We start from the raw sequence: 21719 nt of genomic DNA on the forward strand, positions 1-21719 counted from the left end.
CAAGTGGTGGTGAAAATGGGGTTTGATCGGCAATATGACGTCTTGAAAATAAGCAATTAAACCAAATACAACTTCAGGGGAGTAAATGGTGAGAGGAAACAACTATAACGTGGTTAAAAACACGGTAAAAAGTGTATTTTGCAGAATAGGTCTGCTTTAATGTAATAATGTGGTAAGTTCTACTGAATTGCAATATGACCACTAACTGATCAATAATGAAAAAGTCAATAATGCTAACCTTGTAATGCTTTAGTGTGTGTATTTCAGACAAAGCATGGAGATAAGCAGGTGACAGAACTTCCACCAGAAAAGTTACATAGTGCATATTTAATTTCTGGTACATATACCCACACATAACCATCCAGTCTGCTCTTTACGCCTTAAAATTTCATGTACGATAGACGAGATCACTGGTGCTCAAACGTCTGCAACAATTTAGATGTTATTTTGTTCATGTTTAGTAGTACTATGTTTGAAACCTATCTGAGACCTGATTTAGTCCCGTTGTAGATCTGGTTTAACTCCGGGATACTCGTAAAGGCTAATGTTTTGTTTTGTGGTAAGTGGCAAATGATCAAAACCTACACTCGTGTTCCATCCCTGCTTCTTCACGTGATTTGATTGCTTTTTGCGTTCCCATTTTTTGCACTTGTTGCTGCCTCTTTCCACGACGCTAAGGAAAAATAATCTCAATTGAGGTAGATAAAATAAATGTATTTTCACCAGGATTAGAAGTGTACTATAGATTGTGGAAATACAGGGATAGTCAAGTCTCAAGCAAAATCTAAAGCTTGAAGACTGGTAGCTAAAAGTGTGCTAAATTATTATCCTCCTCCTGACAGAAATCACACCCAATGTACCATTTTTCTATTCTGAAAACCTGTTCAGCTCAAGTGAATTGAAGTGTCAGTTTCCTCGGCTATGATCCACTTTTTCTTTAGCAAGTCCCTAATAAGAACTCTGGTAAATTTGGTTACAAGTGACTATTCATGGGTCTCGGTGACATCGACTTCCTGATTTAAAGTAGACTTATTATGCAAAATCGACTTTTCAGACATTTTAACCATGTTATAATTATCGCTTAGTTTTTGGAGAGCTTTGTGCATGTTTGAGCAATCTTCAATCACTTATTTTCAAGATGCCATATTGCAAATCAAGCCCCGTTTTCACAGCCACTAGTACACGCCCATTGAGATGGACTTACTTTATCACAGTGGGGTTTCATTTTCTTAATCACTGATGCATATAGGATTCCGTAGCGTTGTGTAGTCATTTTGGCACAAATGAAAAAAAAAAAAAGCTACTAACTTCCATGATGTGCAGCTATCCATTTTAGACTCATTGTTGTGATGACGTTTACGGTGATGTCAGCTCCCATTGGGGACCGCAGTTTTCTAATGAGGACGTTGTAGATGAATATTGCAATTTAAAATATACAAATAATAACATAATGATCCACGGGTGTCTCAGATTGTAACTATATAGCACACACAAGAATTATATGTCTATTTTTAAAGAACTTTTTGAAGACTGCCCATTCAAATGTCCTGTATTGCTGGGTTTCAGATGACATCAGAACATTATTTAGACCAATAATATTATATATATGGAGACAGATAGATGACAGGTAAAATAAATATCACTAAAATGCTGATTTTTGTTGTAATACAATGAGTTCACTAATAAAAATAATCAGGTTCAACATTTGTGAATTTACCTATTGGATATTTCACGCCAAAATACAATGTAATCAATGGAGAAATCTCTTGTGTCGTCTGGGACTGTGACACCATCACATTCAAGAGTCTGAAAACCGCAGATTATTTATAATTGCTTAACTGCTACGGCAACCATCCTCACTGAAATCAAACTGGAGATGTCTGAAAAATTAGCATATTAGAGATGATGTCACCATGTACACAAAACACAAGCGATTACAATCATAATACTAGATTGGCCAGCCAGCCTGACCTATCTAGTGCGGATCTACTAATTACATGTACACGGACACTCATTAGAACAATGTGTGGGTTTGTATTGATAAAAAACCCAGCAGAGATTTAGCAGAATGTTGAGACATACTGGAACACACATGAAGCAGTTATCACAAGCCAGATCTTTGTCGTAATCTTTTTTCCCCCCTTTTTTTGCAAAGAGGGAGAGGCTCTTAGCGCACTAATTAGCCAGCGATAGATGGGAGATTGATCAGGCTGGTGCATTTGTGGAATTAGCCAGCCGTCTGTAAAATGATCTCATGCTTCATTTGTTGATAGTGAGCCCTTCTTTGATGCAGCTGCACGGGGAGTGGGAGGGGCCTGGCGGTGAGGTAATGGTTCAGGGAGCAGGGGGCAAATGTAAAACTGTAAAAAAAAACAAATGCTTTCAAAAGATACGGAGGAAGATGGGAAGAAACGTTTTAAAATGTGCAAAAATAATAGTTTCTTTTGAATGGTATATCTAATTGGTGTAATATTAAAGGAATTGTACACATGCTCTGCTCCTACTGGTACAAAATTAGAACTGCAATCACAAATGAACCTGTGTTGCCAGTGTCTTAACCCGCTGATTGAGACAGTAATGAAATAAAAAGTGCACAACCTCCTGCGTGACTCACAAACACCCTGCTCATCACCTTTTCCACCAGCTGTCCCCAGGTCCAAACAGGCCAGAACAACCAGGCTGACCAACAGCCTGTATCCCCAAAGCCCCCGTCCTGTCTCTGCACCCCTCACACGGACAATAACCTCATTCAACAATACAATAACACTGAACCAGACTTTGAATTGTTGCATAATGACATAAAATACTCGACATAACTGTGTGTCCCTGTGATGCCCTTTATATTGCTGCTAAGAATGTTACTGTTTATTACACATGTGCTGCTCTGGTGTCATTATCGTGCCAATGTTTACACTGGGGTTAATTATGGGGTAATTATGGGATGGGCTCTTGCACCTTTTGTATTCCACTTTATGTCAAAACTATGTAGTGTTTCTAATTGCTCTGAAAAAAACATTGCTCTATGAAATCTTTAATCTTGATGAACTGGATAATTGTTTTAAGAACCAAAACACCAAATGACAACATAAAGGAGTTGGGAAGCATCTTGTCCTATTTTCGAGATCAATGTTGTCTGTAAACTTGGATATCGACATATCTGGAAATAGTGGCTAAAACAGTGGCTTACATGTACACTCAAAATCGGATTATTTTCTGAAAAATAATTTTAAACTACTATTTATTTAATTTATTTTTCATTTATTTTATTATTTTTATTGATTGATTGATTTATTTTATTTTATTTTTTATTTTTTTGGGAAGCCCTTACATCAGTTGAAATTATTTTAAATATGCTTTTTTATAAACAAACTTGAATTGAAAATAAAATGCAAAGAGCAAAATCATATTACTTCTTTCTGATCATGGTCCTTCTGAATACTCACATCAGACTTTGAAGTTTGTTCAGAAATCAGATAATAATCAGATTTTTATGTAAATATATATAAAGCCACTGATAGGTCATGTTTATACAATTCCACATATCTTACCCTATTTTCAGTAACATTTGAAAATTGAAACATTGCTGTATGAGGCATGGCACCTTTTGTAAAATGGAATCAATCTATTAATAAATTTTGCCAATTTTGCCTTTACTGACTCTCACCGAAAACTATTTATTTTGTGTATTAATATATGCCAATAAACAGGCCCATCAATAAAAATTTGCGGGCCCTGTGCAAGAAGCCTCGCATGGGCCCCCCATCACCATTAAATTAATAGAAAGAGCCTGCAGTTCTGGGCCCCAAAGACCCTGAGGCCCAGGACAATCCTTTTATTCCCCCCTGTCTACTGTCCTGCCAATAAACACTGTCTATTTGCAGAATTTTCATCGAGTTCTGTGTTACTTTGTTGTCTTCCTCGTAGCTGCATAAACACACTATGAGAATCCTTGAAACAGATGTGTACCGTGCCATCTGTGTAGCGTACATGAGCATATGTGTGTGTTAGCCGCTAATTAGCCTGTGTGGTACCTGGGCCTGGGAACCTTGTCTTCAGGAAAAGGCGTCCAGGTGGAGTCAGGGGATTTCTGCTCTTTGAATCGGCCCGTGAACGTGTTGGCCACCTCTGCCATGTCGTAGGCGCAGACAGCTGAGCCTGGAATACTGCCAAACAAACAGAAAAACACACTTTTAAGTCAGTATCAAAGAACCACCTTCCCCAATGTCGACCAAAACCAGTTCATTTCTCTCTGATTAACCCCCAATAGCATTGCACTGTTTGTTTATACAGAGGCAGAGCTATCCAAATGGAAAATTAGTTTTAATATGGAATCAAATGAACCACCCCAGCTTCCTTCCTTGGAATAGAATAAGCAACAGCAGGCGTTTTGTTATAATTTTGTCTGTGACTTTTAATGTTGTAGTCTTATGAGGACACACATTCCCTTCTGGGGTTCCCCTAAACTGCGGGACGTTACATTTGATCACAAGTCTTCTGTCTAGAAAGAAATACAGCCCACAGACACTGGATTATCTTATTCTAATGCTATCCATCTTGTGATAGCAGCCCAGCCACTGGCCTTGGGTTCATGCGCTGAGCAACTTTTCATTTTTTACCAAATAATAAAACCAGTGATTGTGTGTTTCTTATCAGACGTTTTAAAGGGCAGATAACTAGGATTTATAGCCTGTTGCATCATGGGTATCTTTGGAATAGAAGCATTCACAAGGGAAGCCTCACAGACTGCAGGGCCAAAATCTTGGCTTTGGGACAAAATTACAGCAATTATCCTGTGCTTTTGGTTTGTGAGGAAAATGAGAGAGTCACATGGTAACATGTGTGCACCCAGACTGTGTGAGCCAAACACTGTGCTGTACTCACTATAATACTTCTAATTGTAACTCCTGTCTATGAAATGGGGAATTAAACCCTGGATGAGGACTGGCATTCATAGAATATTTCACCGGCTTTGCTTCGTTGGGTTTAATGTCCATTAACCATGCCCAATTGCATTGTGACAAGCCATTGTCTTATCTGCTAAAAGTCGCCATAAATGGAAAATTACAATATGTGCAGCTATCGGCCCAGCTCTGTGACTCTGTGGTAATTTTCAATTTAGATAACAGTGTCTCCAGTCTCTGCATAAGAAGTAGCTCCGAATAAGACCAGACGAATATGATTAAGCACCTGCATGTCACAGGCCAGAACAGTTATGACAGAAGATGTAAATGTTGACCCTTCCTCACAGAAATAACATGTTGCCAAAAGGCCCAGCGGGAGTACCCGCCTCGCATTAATAAGGTCAGGCTGACATCATGTTGACGAATCGAAGGCTTTCAAACACTCTTTCAAACAACAACTCATAATTACTTTAATTAATATAAAGTGCACAGCGCCTGTCGCTGTGTGTCATGTCATCAGAAGAGAAGCCTACCCTCAACTCAGCTCTGAATCACATCCACACAAATGTGCTTTAGGATGTGTGTGTGTGCGTGTGTGTGTGTGCACGCGCGCGTGTGTGTCTGGGTGTTTGTGTGGCTGTGCATGTGTGGAGGTACATATTCATGGGTTTCAATCATAAGGATTACTTGCTGATTTGAATTCAATTTCAATTCAACTCATGTTTTTTTCGGACTCATGGTCCATTTTTAAAACAGACAGAGACAATACGAACAATAAACATTTATGAATGATTTGGAATGGCAAAATATTCCATCTTTTGAATGGGGAATGATCCTCATAAAAGCCTTAAAATCAGGAGGGAATCATTTGCCTGAAACCCAATGAAACTGTAATGTGAGTGTGAATTAGACCTCAGAAGAACGAAGACAAATGTTTCTAGTATTCTGTTCTTCTTTATAGTCTATAATCTGCACACTAGGAGCACTACTATACAAACAGAAGTGTTCTAAGGGAGTGCGGCGTCACCCATAAGCTTGGCTTCAATTTGGAGTTCCATAATTGGAATTCTGACCGCAAGTATCATAGCAACCAAAGAGCCAATCTGGAGCAAGGCTGTTGAAAGTAATGCTCCTTCCTGCTTAGCACAATCAAACCTGTTGACCTCGGGGAAAGAAGGTGCCTGATTTGTCCGTTATTAATGTTCATATCTTGATTCACGGACACAAAAGTGAAATAAAAATACCACGATCAGGTAGAGTTGCTTAATACAAACTTTTTAAGACAAAAATGACGAGCCTGACACAATCAGTTACAGAGACAGGGCAACAGTTTTTCAATAGAAAGTGAATTGACGCCAGTGTCGATAGAGTCGGAAGTGTGCCCGTGCTCACTTCCTATTTAGAAACCGGCTAGAAGGTCAAGCTATGTCCATTTGTACACACATTCTATGGTGCAGATACATATATGTGACATGTGTGTGCGTGCATGTACCTGTTGTAGGGAGTAGAAAACGTGGCCATGACCACATCTCTTCCGTTGATGTGGATGACGTCGGTCACAGCCTGCAGGATGTTGAAGTAAAAGTGGGAGTCTCCGGGGATGGAGCAGTTGAGACGAGCCTTCAGGAAAGAGGTCCACTGTTTCTCCAAGACCCGAGGAGAGCCTCCGCGGTCGTTCTTACACACTCTGGCCACACGGGGGAACACCACCTGAACACAGCCAACCCCCAAAGGTTTAACATTTAACAGGTCCGGCTTCCACACCGTCACATTTTAATATGTGGAGCTGAAAAATTAGGTCTCATGTACTGTAAAAAAAATAAAATGCTTTGAATTGTGTGAACAGAATCATTTTAGCCATGTCTCAACCTTTTCTGCAACAAATCAAATTCAATCAAAGCTTTTGTGTTGAGTTGGATGTAAGGACTCTGTCATTTTTTTCCAGCAAGATTGAGTTTTCTGACAATTATGTGCTGTGTGAACTTTACTTTTCACAGTCTGAGCTCTGACTCTTTCATCTTAACCTGTTTTAAAAGATGGTGGAAGATCACTGGTTTTCTCAGGCTTGTAAAATAACTTTCATTTTTTTTCGTTGTTAAAATAAGTCTCTTAAAATCTCTCACTTAATGGTCCTATATTACACAAAATGGACTCCTGTGAGCTTTAATCCATGTTATAATGTTACCTCCTCAAAATCATACCTGGATTTGTGTTTTATTTCAAGCCTGACAGACTTCCCTTGTCTTCAGAAAAAGGGTTGGTCTACATCAAAGCTCAGAATGTTCCACCTCGTGGTGTGAAACTTAACAGCTACCTTTTACGTTTTGTTCAGTAGAGATTGACAACTTCAGGGTTAAACTCATCCAAATGATTCTACTGAAAGTGTATGGACTTTAAAAACACAGTGGAGCACTTCCTGTATTACCACATGACATCACAAGGTGGAACAAAGTGTTGTTTTTGATGAGAAAATGACATTATAACAGCTCAGAAAATGGCGTAATATGGGTCTTTTAAGGTTTGCAGTGAACCCGACTTCAAAATGGAAAGAAAAACAGACACTTTCTCATACAAAAACATTAGCAACCACACCAGGAGCCGTAAAACACTACAGACTTAATCTAACATTTCATCACTTCATCGCAAATTAAAGCCGCACTCTGTAATCTTGCGTGTTTGATATGGCGTTAAAGAGCCAGCACCTAGCAACAGCCTCAATAGGAGCCAGAGGGCTAATTACATGTGTGCTGTAAGATGGGCTGTAATTAGTTGTTGTCACACTATACTTAACAGCAATAAATCTAACACTGACCTGGAATCGCAACCTGAAGTAAACAGCGAGAACGGGAGCGAACGGGGCATTTAAACCCAAAGCTCCGCATGCACACACACCCCCTCACACTCCGCGAGACACACTAAACAAACAGTTACTCCAGAAAACACATGCTGATATAGTGCTAACCTCATGAAACGTGCCAAGGTGTCATTTATTTTCATGTCAGAATGGCTTTGATACTAAAATGACAATAATGGCAAAATCATGAGAACTTGGAGAAATATAGAATTGAAAACATTATTATTAGTGAGTACTTATTTTTGCATAGAGAGATATGACGCTAAATTGAAGTAAAAGGGCAGAAGTAGTACATGAAGGACAAAAAAAAGGGATTGGATACTGTGAGATGCCAAATTGGTGTCGTTTTAAAGGTGCACTGTGTAACTTTGCTGGTAGATGGCACGCTACCAGTTTGTATCCATGGAAGAGCATTAAACAACTTGGAGCTCTGGGTTATACAGTTTTAACGTATGAAGCCAGTTTCTACATTCTAGTCACAGCGGTTGAGCGTTTGTTTACCTGTTGTAAAAGTTACACATCAGATCTGCGGAGAGGGGACTCAGCTCACAGTAAGAGTGCAAGTTTATCAAGGTATTAAAGAAACAAAAAAACACCTGAATCAATGCAAGATACATAAGTTTAAAGCCTTACTGTCATGATATTTTCATCAAAACAAGCCGGAAGTGAGTCCTCCACTAGAAAAGTTACATAGTGCGCCTTTAGGTGTTGTTTTACTATTAATACACGATACACCGCGTGCCCATTTTCTTCTGTGTGAGAAAAAATGTTTGGCAGAGTTACATACGTCTTATGTCTCTAGTCATGGTTTTCAATCTATGGCAACAATCTTTGGTCGCCATAGCAATTACTGCACCGCTCTACTCCACCCAGAGCCCTGAGGTCAGCTGACCAAAGCCAGGCTCAAGACCAGAGGTGACAGAGCCTTTTCTGTGGCAGCGCCCAAACTGGAACAGCGCCTTCTGCCTGTCAGATCCTCTCAGTCTTTAATACAGTTTAAGACTAGACTGAAAACCCACCTCTTCTCCCTGGCATTTAACACTAGCTACACAGGATATCTTGACGTTTTATTGTTCTTTTCCTATGTATCATGTTATCTGGATATATGTTTTTGTTGACTTTTATGTGAAACACTTTGATAAGCTGATATTGTTTAAAATATGCTATATGAATAAACTTGAATTGAATTGAATTAAATTAAGCAAATCTACAGTATCTTTTGAATGGAGAAAAGGTCCTAAGGTGGAAAAATCTTCATATCAGGAAGGTTTTTTTTAGCCTGAAACTCATGAATTTTCCTGCCTAAGCAATTGTTTACTTGGCCAGGCAGGACACATCCACTGTTTATTAATGAAAGCATATAATTTACTAAACGTTAAATATCTCGGCCCGCCCTCGCGGCGCATACATTAGCAGAGCCACAGAGCTTCGGAAAAATGCAGCAGATTGCACAGGCCGCTCTGCATCTGCGCTCCCATAACACATGCCTGTCACTTCAGCAAACGCAGCCATTATCCTCTGCTTCCTGGTACCTCTCCTTGCTCTTTTCTGCACCTCTTGTGTGAATTTTTCATTAATTCACATCAAGATACATATTGAGTGGACGGGTTTCATAAGGGATGGACAATATATCAATGCTAATATGAGAACTGGTGGGTATTTTTGTATTCATTTATCAGTATCTGTCATATATCGCAAAATTCACAGATATTTTGCACTTGCATTTTTTCCCCAGTCTCTATATGCCCAAATGTCACTCCCAGTTTGTTCTCAGTTTTTCATATGCAAACAGATTAGTGAGCTAAAATGGAAACAGCACTGAAGCTAACAAAGTGTAGTAAAGTAATAAATCCTTGAGAAATACAATGATTTTCGTAAAGTTAGTACATTTTGTGAACTTTTCCACAAATTTGGGGCCCTTGCAGTTGATACTGATATTGGCAAATTTGTTTTTTGTCTCAAGCCTGAGTTTCACAAATGGTAAATAGCAAATAGTCACATATTTATATAGCACTTTTCCACCTTCAAGGTCCTCAAAGCGCTTTACATCAATGAAAAAGTCACCCATTCACACACACACCAATGTACGCAGACACTGGGGTCGAGTTGTGTTAAGTCTCCCAAGGACAGCATTCATTTGTAGGAGCTGGAATCGCACCGCCAACCTGTGGGTTAGTGGATCTGACCGCTCGAATTCGAACTCCACCAATTCTCTACCGAATGAGCTACAATTGAAAGCTTCTCCCGAAATACCTGTAGGAATCTGCATGCCTTCCGTCTGTTTTTATTAATCAATTTTTTCCTGCCTTTGTAATTCCTTCTGGGAACAATGTCGAGTGGGTCAAATGCTTAAGGAAGGAAAGGACATGCAGCTGAGATTGTATATTTAAACTACAAAAATGGAATCTCAAGACATCCACGCCCTTCTACTTGGATCCTATTTTAGGTCCCTTCATCCTGCCAATGTTTATCTTATAACATAAAATGCTTGGCAACTTTGCAACTCCTGAAAGCCTCCTTCCCGCCATGTGATCCACCCACATCCCGTTCACTTCCTGGTAAATAGGAAGTCACATCTGATTAGACATTTAAACAATAGCTTATGGACTGTGTTTGTGCTTACCTTTCCCATTGTGTTGTACTCCATGGCAATTTCCCGAAAGAAGAAGTAGATGAAGTCTCCATAATTGACTGCTTGTACAAAGTAGGGCTCTGTAGACAAAAAAGAAAACCACCAATGTGATGTTTTGCCATGACAAAACACTTCTGACATCATATTTCACAGTAAACAGCCCAGATAGCTGTCATATTATGCAAAAAAGCGTGTGAGTGTGAGCCCGGAGTGCCTCAACCTATCATCCATCATATCAGGGAGACAATTTGCACGCAATGAAAGAAGGATCTCTCTATTGGGTTTTGACAGACTGGACTTGTGCTCGTGTTTCTCCCTGCGGCGCAGCAATTTCCTCAAAAATTACTTGTGTGTAACGTTAGCATAAGAGCTGTTGTGCTTCATGCAAATGCCATAGTGCCTTTTACGGCTTATAAAACAACATTGGCAGCGTACATATTTTAGCACCGCAAACTTAGCAGATATCAACACATTAGCATTAGCCATTATACTTAGCAAAACTAATATTGTTTATGAAACTGGCCACACATAGCGGTTGCGTATATGTAATGTCAGTGCTTAGTTTAATTTGAGACCATTGGTAATAGGCTCTGTGCACAGCGCCCATCTCTATGAGGTTTTTGCCGATTCACGCTAAAATGAATCAATATTTTTATTTTTTCATGTTAAAACTACACAAATAAAATTAATACTTTCTCCGGAGGATGCTTCTGTGTTTAGAAAGAGAGACGTTTGTGTCTCAGTGCTAATGCTAATGCTAATTTTGAGGCATAATAAATATTAAAACAACACCACAAACTGAAAAAATAGTTGGTTAGTCTTTATTTTAGTCACTTTGAATTTTAAGAGGTTGTTTTTTTCATGTTTTCCAATTTTAATCAAAGTGACTGTTAGCTTTGAGACACAGTGAGCTAGCTAGTGTGAGTTTATTAGCTCAGTGACAGTGTTGAATGGATAAAGAAGCACAACATAAGCCAAAGGCTACAAGCTAAAAGTCAGTTAATACAAGGGAGAGGTGATACAGTATACTGGTGTTTATATCAGTATCCGTGATGGTGGGACATGTATCGACACAATTGTCTATTATATTTGGGTCGATATGTTTTCTGTCTTACGGAAATTAAGCTGCAATGGTGGCTATATACACAATGATTGCAAAAAGTACAAAAAAACCTAAATATATTGTTACAAGAAGGAAAAGTTCATTCGTAAACTTAACTACACCTTTGGATTTTAAAATATTGACATCTACTTTTGGTATCGACCATAACAGCTAGACAAATAACAGACGTCATCTGAATAAAATCGGCCCATATCGCGTCAATACTGTATGATTTTTAAGCTAATGTTGTGCGTCATTGACAAACTTAATGGAAAACACAGATAATGTTGAAACATGCATTCTATCCCTGGCAGAGTTACATGTGGTTGACTCTGTACAAACAGGTTATGACTCACAAATCACAGAGATTCATAGCGGTGGTCGGAGCGTGCACTGTTTGTTTTGTAAGTCGGCAGGCGCGCCGCAGCCCTCTGACCACAGCGCCTCTCTGCTTGGATGTCCCACACTCACCTTTTAGCCATTTAGAGTCGTGCTTGACCGTGCGAAGAGTCGGGCTGTCTCCTAGGCTACGATAGATGACCGCATCGATCGCTAGGAAGTCTGTTACCGTGGCAGAGTACAGCTTGCCATCTGGAAGGGAGAGAGTTGGAGTAGTAAATGAGTGGGAAAGAAGTAATGGAGTACACTAGGCCACCAACTAAGGTCTTGTTATGTGGTCAAACACAGAAGATCTCGTAGAAAAGCACGTTTGTGTCAGGAAAATGACGGCCATGTTTATAAAATCTGTTGTGTGATTTGGGGACTACTTCAAGGCTGAAACCAAGATGGCTCGATGTAATGATGTGTCCCCATAAAGCCTTGACTTCAGCGTGCCAAGTTAAGTTTTGCTTTGTTCAAACTTTTCACAAAGCTTTCAAAGTAATTCTGATTGTAGTGGAGTAGCAACCATAGACTGTTTAAAGAAGTGGACTAAGGGAGTGTGACGTCAGCCGTAGTGTCCGGCTCCAATCAACTCAAGCTCGTAGAGGCTGGCAGTTATACCTATGAATTTGGAGCCAAGTTCCATATTCCGACTGTGAGAGTATAATAGCAACCAAAGAGACACTCCAGGGCGAGGCTGTTGAAGGTAACGCCCCTTCCCGCCCACACCGCTGGTTTAATGAGGAGCGGGCCCTTAGCAACACTGTCAATCAAACCTGTTGCTAACACTAGCGGGGAAGAAAGAGTCACAATTCTCTGTTATTAATGCTCATATCTTGATTTCCAGACAAAATAGGCAAATAAAAAAACACTAGGATCATGTAGAGTGGGTTAATACAAACATTTTAAGACCAAAACGACAAGCCTGACAGCAGCAGTTACACAGAGAGGGGCGACAGTTTTTCAAAAGAAAGTGAATTGAAGTCGATGGAACCAGAAGCACACCCATGCTCGCTTCCTATTTGTAACGCGATGGCTAGCAGGTTAACTATGTCCATTTATGTAAACAGTCTATGATTGAACCTAAAACTTTAGATTTCTTAAACCAATAAAATGATAATATACTGCTCATCCAAGCCGCTGCTTCAATTCTGGTCAGAAGCGGCGAAACATCTTCACTCTTACAACGATTTGTCCAGTTGACAGATTTAAACTTCGTCTTTTGCTATGGATCAGACCTGAACGACTGAAGAATGACAGACATACTTTAAAAATATTCAACTGTAGCATCCTACACAATATGAATAATTGTAATTGAATAAATGCAAGATATGCACTTTTAATGCCATACAGTAGAATATTCAAGAAAAGTTACAAAGCGCACCTTTAATATTCTTCTCTCGTTACTACTTGGTGAGTCTTTTACATGCCCAAAACTTGAACTAGAGCAGCCTATCATAGCTGAATCATCCTTGTTATTGAAAACCGCTCGTTGCAGAATTTATACAGCACATAAAAATAAAATAGTGAATCCCATCAAACCATAACAACGAGCCAAACAACAGTATAATTACTCCGTGCTTTGAACAACACACTTCAAAAACAGCCTTCGTCGTCTCAATTCTCAACACAAGAGCAGAAGCACCATGACCTCAGCCTGCCTCAGCCAACACCACAATGGAAACTCCAACTACATAATTGAAAGGATGGTAGAGAGGAGAGCCGTGTCCGCCACACTCAGTTATTCCAGTGCTGTTCAGACCCTTTCCGTATAGGTAGTGCACTAAGCCTCCGCTGCTGTAAACTTGTCCGGACAGTTCATCAATAGCCCTATAAATCGGTTCACAGGCGATACCGATGCGGACTGGATGTCTTTAGCAGCTTTGTGGTCAAACCCTAGACTGTATATATAAATGGACATAGCTAACGTGCTAGTCGCTGCGTTCCAAATAGAAAGTGATCATGGACGCGCTTCCGGCTCCAAATCACTTTACTTTAAAAAATTATCACCTGTCCGTCTGTAATTGCTGCAGTGAGCCTCGTCATTTTGGTCTTTAAATTTTCATATTAACCCTTTCTACATGATCTTGGTATTTTTATTTCACTAATTTGCCTGTGAATCAAGAAATGATTAGTGTTTGATTGACTAAACCAGCGGTACAGGCAGGAAGGGGCGTTGCCTTCAACAGTCTCCCTCCGGATTGGCTCTTTGGTTGCTATGATACTCATGGTCGGAAGTCCAAATATGGAACTCGGCTCCAAATTCGCCTCTATAACTGTTAGTCACTTGACTGGAGCCGAACGCTATAAATGACGTCACACTCACTTAGTCCACTTCTTTATACAGTCTATGTGGTCAAACCAGCACTCTTACTCAAACCAGCGCTGTGTCACAGGGTTATTTTTAATCTTGCGGAACATTGCTTCAGTTTTCATTTTCTGCTGATACACTTCGAAGTGGCTTGCTCAAATGTGTCAAACCTATTTTTTCTCCTGATATCATTGAAGTGAGTGCTGCCATTAGACTAAACCACAAGGTATTAAGAACAATATTACAAGCAACCACGGCTAATCCGCCACTTTTAGATTCACGTCTGACTAAAACATTTCCAAAGTGTTTAATAAGAGCAGATAGGGAAAATGAGCGGTAATAACTTGCCTTGTGGCGTTTTGTTCAGTTATATGAGAATTCTGTATTAGCATAATAAGGCTTCCATCTCTTTTGAAATCTTAATAATCCACACACAATGGAGAAAGTAGTGCTTAAGAAGGATGTTTAAATGCATTATGCTCTATACTATCCATTCATGGCTTCAATTCTCTTTTAAACTCTTTTGATCACCTTGGAATTTCACTTTTTTTACTTAAAATAAGGTCTGCATTTGGAAAATACACTTTATAAACTACACCTCTGTTTTCAGGTTTGAGGCTTTAAGTCACTGGAGCTCCCTCTGCTGCTTCAAGAAGGAATGAACAATTGGAAAATAAACAAATGACCATGTGAATGCTATGCTAATAGAGATACGCTTTCCTTGTGAGCACAATTTGACCACAAAACGAATTCAGTGACGGTTAATGGATTTAAAACAGCTCAGAGTTTTACCTGTGACGCAATAATTCAGGCAAAATGCAAACAGACCATTTTTGAATGCTCCGAGGAGAGCACTGAATTTGGCATCAGTGGATTCATGAAGCAAAACAAAAAATTAGCATAATATGTGTTCTTAAATCTTACCGGCGAAGAGAGCAACGTTGGCGTGCTTGGCGTCATATGGACATCTCGCCATGCCGCTAATTTCTTCTCCCAGCGCCTCCAGGCTGTCCATCTGCAGGGGTCACAAAACAGGTCAAAGGTCAGCAAATACACCAGAGAATGTAGGGCTTTAAAGTATATAAACATCCAATTCAGGAAGGAGTGCATCCTGTTGGGTCAGAAAACAAACTGTCACTGTGTAAATATGGAGAGGCCGTCCACAAATAAAGTCGATGTAGTTTTGGGCTGAACGGCTGACCAGCTGAATGTGAATGGATGGATTTAAAATAAAAGATAAGTATATAGGTGCTCTGTGACACTGGTACTTTCATTCACACTGAACGATGATGTATCAGGCCCTGATACATAATCATTCCTCTATGTGACCCGCTTTATGAAATCTAAACTTTGGGAACTATTGTGTAACGTATACAAACCCCCAAAAAACTTTACATTATGTTTACGTTTTAGGAGTATGGATTAAATTGAAATGACTAGATTTTGCTTCTAAAATGGTCACCTTTATATAAATATGCAGTTATGCCAATACTTTGAAAATGTATTTAGTGTATTTTTGCTGTATATATTCAGTTACTTCCCAACACTGTTCTTATGATTATCTTGATTTTAGTACCGCTACCTATAACGAATACTATAAATACTACATTTCAACGACCTCCAACTAGCAAGGACCACACAATGTCCCCAAATAAACCATCCAGTTCAGGGAAGCCTTCGTCCTGTTGTCCGAGTACAGGTCCAAAAACACACTTAAATTAGAAACATTTTGTCAGAGCTGAAGAACGGTGAGGTTTCTGGTGGAAAAGTCTTTTCGGGGCAAACAAACCAGAGTCCAGACGTATGTCCATGTGGCTGCGGCCTACACTAATATCCTGTCTGTGCCCGGAGCATTCCCGCTGCGAGCTGTCAGGGGGGAAGCTGGGAAAGTGTCATGGATGTAGATGAAAAGCAACATCCCCGGTGAAAATGCCTGGCAGTTTGTGAGAATGTGGTTTGGTTCACCCGGGCGTTATCCTTCACCTGAACTGGCATTAACAGTGGGGCTACCGGGGCTCCAGTACTCTGCCAGAGGGTGCGTTTTACCCCCCGCTAAACGTGACGCAGGAGCGGATAAGATCTGGTCTTTTAGAAGATGAAAAGATGAACAGAAATAGCAGTTTCTCACATTTTAAGGACAGCAGAAGCTCAATCTAGTTTTGAAGAAGTTGTCAGTAAGTAGTAACTAATCCAGATACACTTCAAAATTACACTTGAAAGGTATGGCATCCCATCTGCGTTGATATGTTAATGTTTGAGTAGACTTTACCTATGATTTTTTTACACTGTGGATGACTATGATGTACCAAATCAAATTAAGTTTTTAAACATAGACTTTATAAAGAAGTCGACTAAGTGAATGTGACGTCACCCAGAGCTTTCAGCAAATGAAGCTCGTCAAGGCTAGCAGTGATGGGGCAAATTTGGAGCTAAGTTCATATTTGAAATTCCAACTGCAAGTATTATAGCAACCAAAAAGTCAGTCCGGAGTGAGACTGATGAAGATAACACCTCTTTCCGCTCGCAAAAGTCTAAAGACGAGCCTGAAAGCAGCAGTTGTGGAGAGAGGGGTGACAATTTTTCAATAGAAAGTGAATTGGAGCCACAGTACACGAGGCCAGAGGCATGCCAATGATCACTTCCTATCTGAAACGTGGCGTTAGCGTGTTAGCTATGTCCATTTATATATACAGTCTATGATTTTTAGCCAGTTGTCCATGTTTTAAATTTATGAACATGGCTCCACACATTTTAATCCCTAAAACGTCTATAAAAACAAAACATTAGGAAATCAGTTCATTTATCCTACAAGTAAACTCACTTTTATTAAGAAATATTTAATCTAACAGTAGTTTTGAAGCCTAGTTTCAAAGTTATAATCACTAATTATAATCAGAAGGTCACATGGCGCTGTAATTAACTGACAAGAACAATATACAGTACAATGTAGGTCAAAGGTTATTTTCATTTCTCCAGGGATAAACTCATCCTCCCAGCATGCATCAGTCAGGAGTTTGCCCAACCCCAGCTAAACAGCACTAGAGGGAGTCCAGAGTGCAGCCAGCTTGGGCCAAGGTCAGTGGACTCCAGCGAAAACTGTTTGCCTTCTTCACAAACACACTTCTGTTCTTATATCAGTCTCTATCTCTCCTGACAAAGCTGAACCTACAAAAGTGCTTACTCCACCCTTTCGCGCTGCTCTTAACGGGTCATTTTGTTTTTGCTATTCCTGTCCCAAGCGGAAAAGGCTCTCATCTGCCCACTAAAAAGGTCATGCACACTCCGATGCTGGAAAAATCCTGCCAGAGAAATAGTTGAGTCTGATTTGGCAGTGAAAATTACAAGTGACCTTTAACAACAAACACAGAAGAATGGGACGACGGTGGTGGTGTGCTCTTCCATCGTAGATCCCAAGTTACTTCTGTTTGAGCTGCTGGCTGCTGGTTTTAAGCGTACATATTTTATTGTAATTATAAAAGGGTAGGTATAATCGTCCATTAACGATAACTGCGAGGACTAATAGCTAGATTTTTACACGGAGCAATAGGGAACGGATTACCTGGTTTGAGGATTGGTTGTTTTAGGTATCCATTAGCACTGTCGCCATAGCAATACACAATTTAAAGCAAAATATTTTATCTTCTGAATGGTGAAAAGTCTTCATTTTCACAATAGGAAACAGAAATTCATGAACAAAAACTGTTGTCAATCTTACTAAATTAAAAATTGCTTGTATCATTTCATTTTAAAAGCAACAATAGGACATTAACTGGTCTAGGGGCTCATGCTGTGAAAACTGACCACACTGGATATCTTCTTTCTCTTGTGGCAGTCAGGTTTGTTATTAAGTAAAAGTGCACACATTTAAGCCAAATGTATTTCGCACACTGTAATAGTTGCAGGACTGGGGGGGGGGGGGGGGGGGGGGGGGTAAAGGGCAAAGGATTTACCCAGGGAGGGGGGCGTTTACAAACTCTAATGGGCCTTTTCATTAAATAACATGTAATGCAGGCCCACCATGATAATTTGTACCCAGGCCTCAAACTTTGGTGCTACATCCCTGCACACCGAGAAGTCACAAGTCTAGTATGTGTCAGATTTAGTTGATGATATAAAAATAATAAGGCTAAGCATAAGGTACACTTTATTGTCCCCATAGAGAAACTTGCCCTCTGCATTTGACCTAACCTAAAATGCCACTGGGGCACCTCATCAGGAGCAGTGGGCGCCGCAGTGCTGTGCCTGGGGACCCATCTACGTCATCTTGAAGTTAGGCCGCGACTAACTTTGCTACGTCAGGGCTACCTTTGTGGGTGGATTGTACCTACAGTATTGTTTAGGTTGATGTGGGAAACTGGAGTGACTGGAAGAAACCCACCCAGACACAGGGAGAACATCCAAACTCCACACAGATCCCTCATATCTACTCGTCCACTGTGCCGCTAATCTAATCTAGGTTAACCCACTAATAAATACACCCAATTAAAGATCCGACAGCTTTGGCTCGCAGACTCGATTAACTGCAATCTTTCGTTTTCATATTAGTCAAGTATATTTCCCTTGTGCATTTTCAGCAGACTCGAGTCCAGCCCGTATCACTGTCATCACATGTAATTTATCTTAATTTTATTCATATCGTTCTCATTCCTCTCCGCTTTGTAAAATCAGCATCTTCTTCTTCTCCGGGAGCTGCGCCTAAGAAGCAGCTCCCCCTACTTGTCACATCTCAAATAACACTCCTGCCTCTCCTCCTCCGCTCTCTCCGGTGACCTCTGACCTCTGGGCGGCTCCGCTGTCACTGATCTCCTCCTGTCAGGAAGACTCTCCCAGCTCTGACCATAGATACATAGGCAAACAGTGCTGCTCTGTCAGGGAGTGTGGGAAAACAGAGGCTGAATGCTCACGGTGAAGCCCTCACTCTGCTCTAAACTAATATCTGTTCATTTAAGAAGCCAGTGTTTGTCAGGCACATAATTTAAACACAGCAATTTTCTGGCATTTGAATGTTGTTGCAAATATAATATACAAATATAAATATGCATGAGTGTAGTAGCGCCAGGATAATTTGTAACAGTGAGTGATGTAGGCCTATTTAAGTTAATATGTTTCATATTTCATTGCGTTAGATTACGAATTTTGACTTTTTCCAGTGTAATTGTGGCAAATAAGGTTCAATTATGTCAACTATAGAAACATTTTTAGCTTTTTTTCACCACTGATCTAAGTAGCTTCTTCAGTTCTGACAGAGTTCTGGTCTGAAGGGAGGAGCTAATTACACTGAAACTAACACACCCTAGTTGTTTACAGTAAATAAAAGAAAAATACACATCTGTCAACTGGACGTTTAAGCCTAAGTAGTATCTGTTATTAGTTAAGTCGACTGAACCCTAAGGTGTGAACTGCCACCTCTTTTGCATAAAAGAGTCCCTAAAGTACCATCTAACACCTATATCATACCCTAATCATCCCTAACTAATTGTGGACACTAAATTGTATAAAACAGTCAAATTATCTCAAAAACGTGTACTTATCCTAGAGTGTGAAAGTTTATCAAATGTGTTTTAACCAATCATGAATGTAGCCATAGATCCGCATATATATTCATACCCACTCTTCTATCCCGTACACAGTAGGAAAACAACATCCCGGCGCACATTCCCAAGCTTTTAGCCTTGTCCGAAGCAATAAGGAATCATTTTCAAAGAGCCAATTGCATTTCATCAACCTGCCATCCTCAGACTACATTTTCAACATTACCATAAAGAAACTAAAACAGCCAAGCGGGATATTTTTTACCTTGTTTACCAGGCCAACACTATTACGCTGTCAACTCCAATAGAAGCGTGGAGGGAAAGTACTTTGGCTTTGTACTTGCGCAGTTGAAAGTAATGTGTGAGATGCTGGCACTGTCACTCCAGTACCACTCGGGGGTTTAACAAATGTACAGTAAGATAGTGGTGCTCTGGAGGACGCACAAGAATTAATTACAACAACAGCTCTGTCCATAGGCTATATGCTAATTAATTAGACAAACATAAATCCCCAAACATGCCCATCAGGAGCGTTCTAATTGGTTCACGGTTGGAGGAGATGTGCAAAGGTTAGGGGAGCGCTCTGCCTCCCACTTGCTCTATGCAGTGTTGCTTACATAGGATTTATTTGTCATTGCGAAAGGATAGATGAGGTAAGATATTAAAGATGTACTACGTCGCTTTTCTGGTGGATGGTTGGTAACGTGTTTGTCTCAATGGAAATGTTATAACTTTGTGTGCAGTGAATGAAAACACTACCTGCTTCTTTCCATGGAGACTGATAATGTCATAGTATGGAACAGTCCAGGTAAAGCGAAAGCAGTTCCAGTACAGAAAAGCAGGTGGTGGAACTTACACCAAAATAGTTACATATTGGATCTTTAATTAAAGTGAAAAATGAAGCAAATACACTGATTTATACCAATAACCTTAGGCTGCTATGGATAAAATTACTTTTATCCTTGAGTTTTGAGAGCTTATGGGGATACTTAAAATGAATGTTACTTAAAGGTCCTATACAGTTGTCCCCCGCTTTATCACGGTTCACCTTTTGCGGTCTCGTTGTTTTGTGGATTTTTTTGTTTTGGTACAATTTTGCATGCTTCTTTTACACTGTATGAACGTGCATTGTGTTCTGCGTCCTGATTGGCTGAGGGACTGTAGACCATTGTCCATCAGTCTCCTCTGTGCCGTGTCTCCTGTACAGTACAGAATGTGTTCAGACAAATGTACATAAATGTTGGATCGCAGTGTGACTCTGAAGTGCTGTATGTTTGCAAGTTTTCTCCCCAACAAAACCTACAATGTCGATGAAACGTTCTGCAGCAACAAATTTCAGAAACGCTTTGGACTCAAAAGTGTTTCTGTGCACGGAGAGGCGCCTCTGTGGATACCGCTGGAGCAGAGGAACATGAACAACACATTTAAAGCGATCATCGAGGAAAAGGGATTTAATCTACGAAGGTTTGAACTTTGAGAGTGTTTAAACAAGAGAAATGTGAGAAAATGTTAATGCCTGTCTGAGAAAAGTGTATAAAGTGTGTGGTGAGGAGTTTTACAGCTGCAAAACATATAATAATTGTAAAAAATAAAACTGACTACTTTGTGGATTTCGCCAGTTTGAGAGAAGAACTCAGTCTAAATATGCAGGGTTTGTGTGTTAAACATGTGAGAATGGGCACTTTAAACACAGCTCACGATATATGTTTTTGATAATAGGGCATCAGTTTAGCACAGAAAAACTACCAAATTCACAACTTGTTTATGAGACAGTTCCCATTTTGTTCTTCAAGTCAACAGGTAAATCCAGCCTTTATAGTTTTTTTTTTTTTGAGCGATCCATTCGGCCTTTGCCTCACGTTCCCTCTCTCCATGATGTTGACCATTTCAGACCATCTGCCGACCGCAATAAAAGCACGTTGTCTTACACTCTGTTAACACTTTTCTCTTGCATCTCTCCACCTGTGCAGCTCTGAAGGTCAAGTGCACGAGTTCACACCTGGGCCA

At 40.0% G+C, this 21719-nt stretch overlaps 1 protein-coding gene across 2 annotated transcripts in view; it reads right to left on the reverse strand.

The window, feature by feature from the left end:
* The window catches only part of sema6a (sema domain, transmembrane domain (TM), and cytoplasmic domain, (semaphorin) 6A), a 218581-nt gene that overhangs the window by 67146 nt on the left and 129716 nt on the right, over positions 1 to 21719 (reverse strand). For both annotated transcript variants that reach the window (XM_033972311.2, XM_033972312.2), the window contains exons 7-11: positions 15106 to 15196; positions 11961 to 12080; positions 10379 to 10467; positions 6394 to 6611; positions 4032 to 4163 (exon numbers count right to left, since the gene is read on the reverse strand). In XM_033972311.2, the coding sequence (XP_033828202.1) occupies positions 4032 to 4163; positions 6394 to 6611; positions 10379 to 10467; positions 11961 to 12080; positions 15106 to 15196 (650 nt within the window). The remainder of the gene's footprint in view (positions 1 to 4031; positions 4164 to 6393; positions 6612 to 10378; positions 10468 to 11960; positions 12081 to 15105; positions 15197 to 21719) is intronic.

The sequence above is a fragment of the Periophthalmus magnuspinnatus genome, chromosome 9 (assembly GCF_009829125.3).
Source record: "Periophthalmus magnuspinnatus isolate fPerMag1 chromosome 9, fPerMag1.2.pri, whole genome shotgun sequence".
Taxonomy (NCBI): domain Eukaryota; kingdom Metazoa; phylum Chordata; class Actinopteri; order Gobiiformes; family Gobiidae; genus Periophthalmus; species Periophthalmus magnuspinnatus.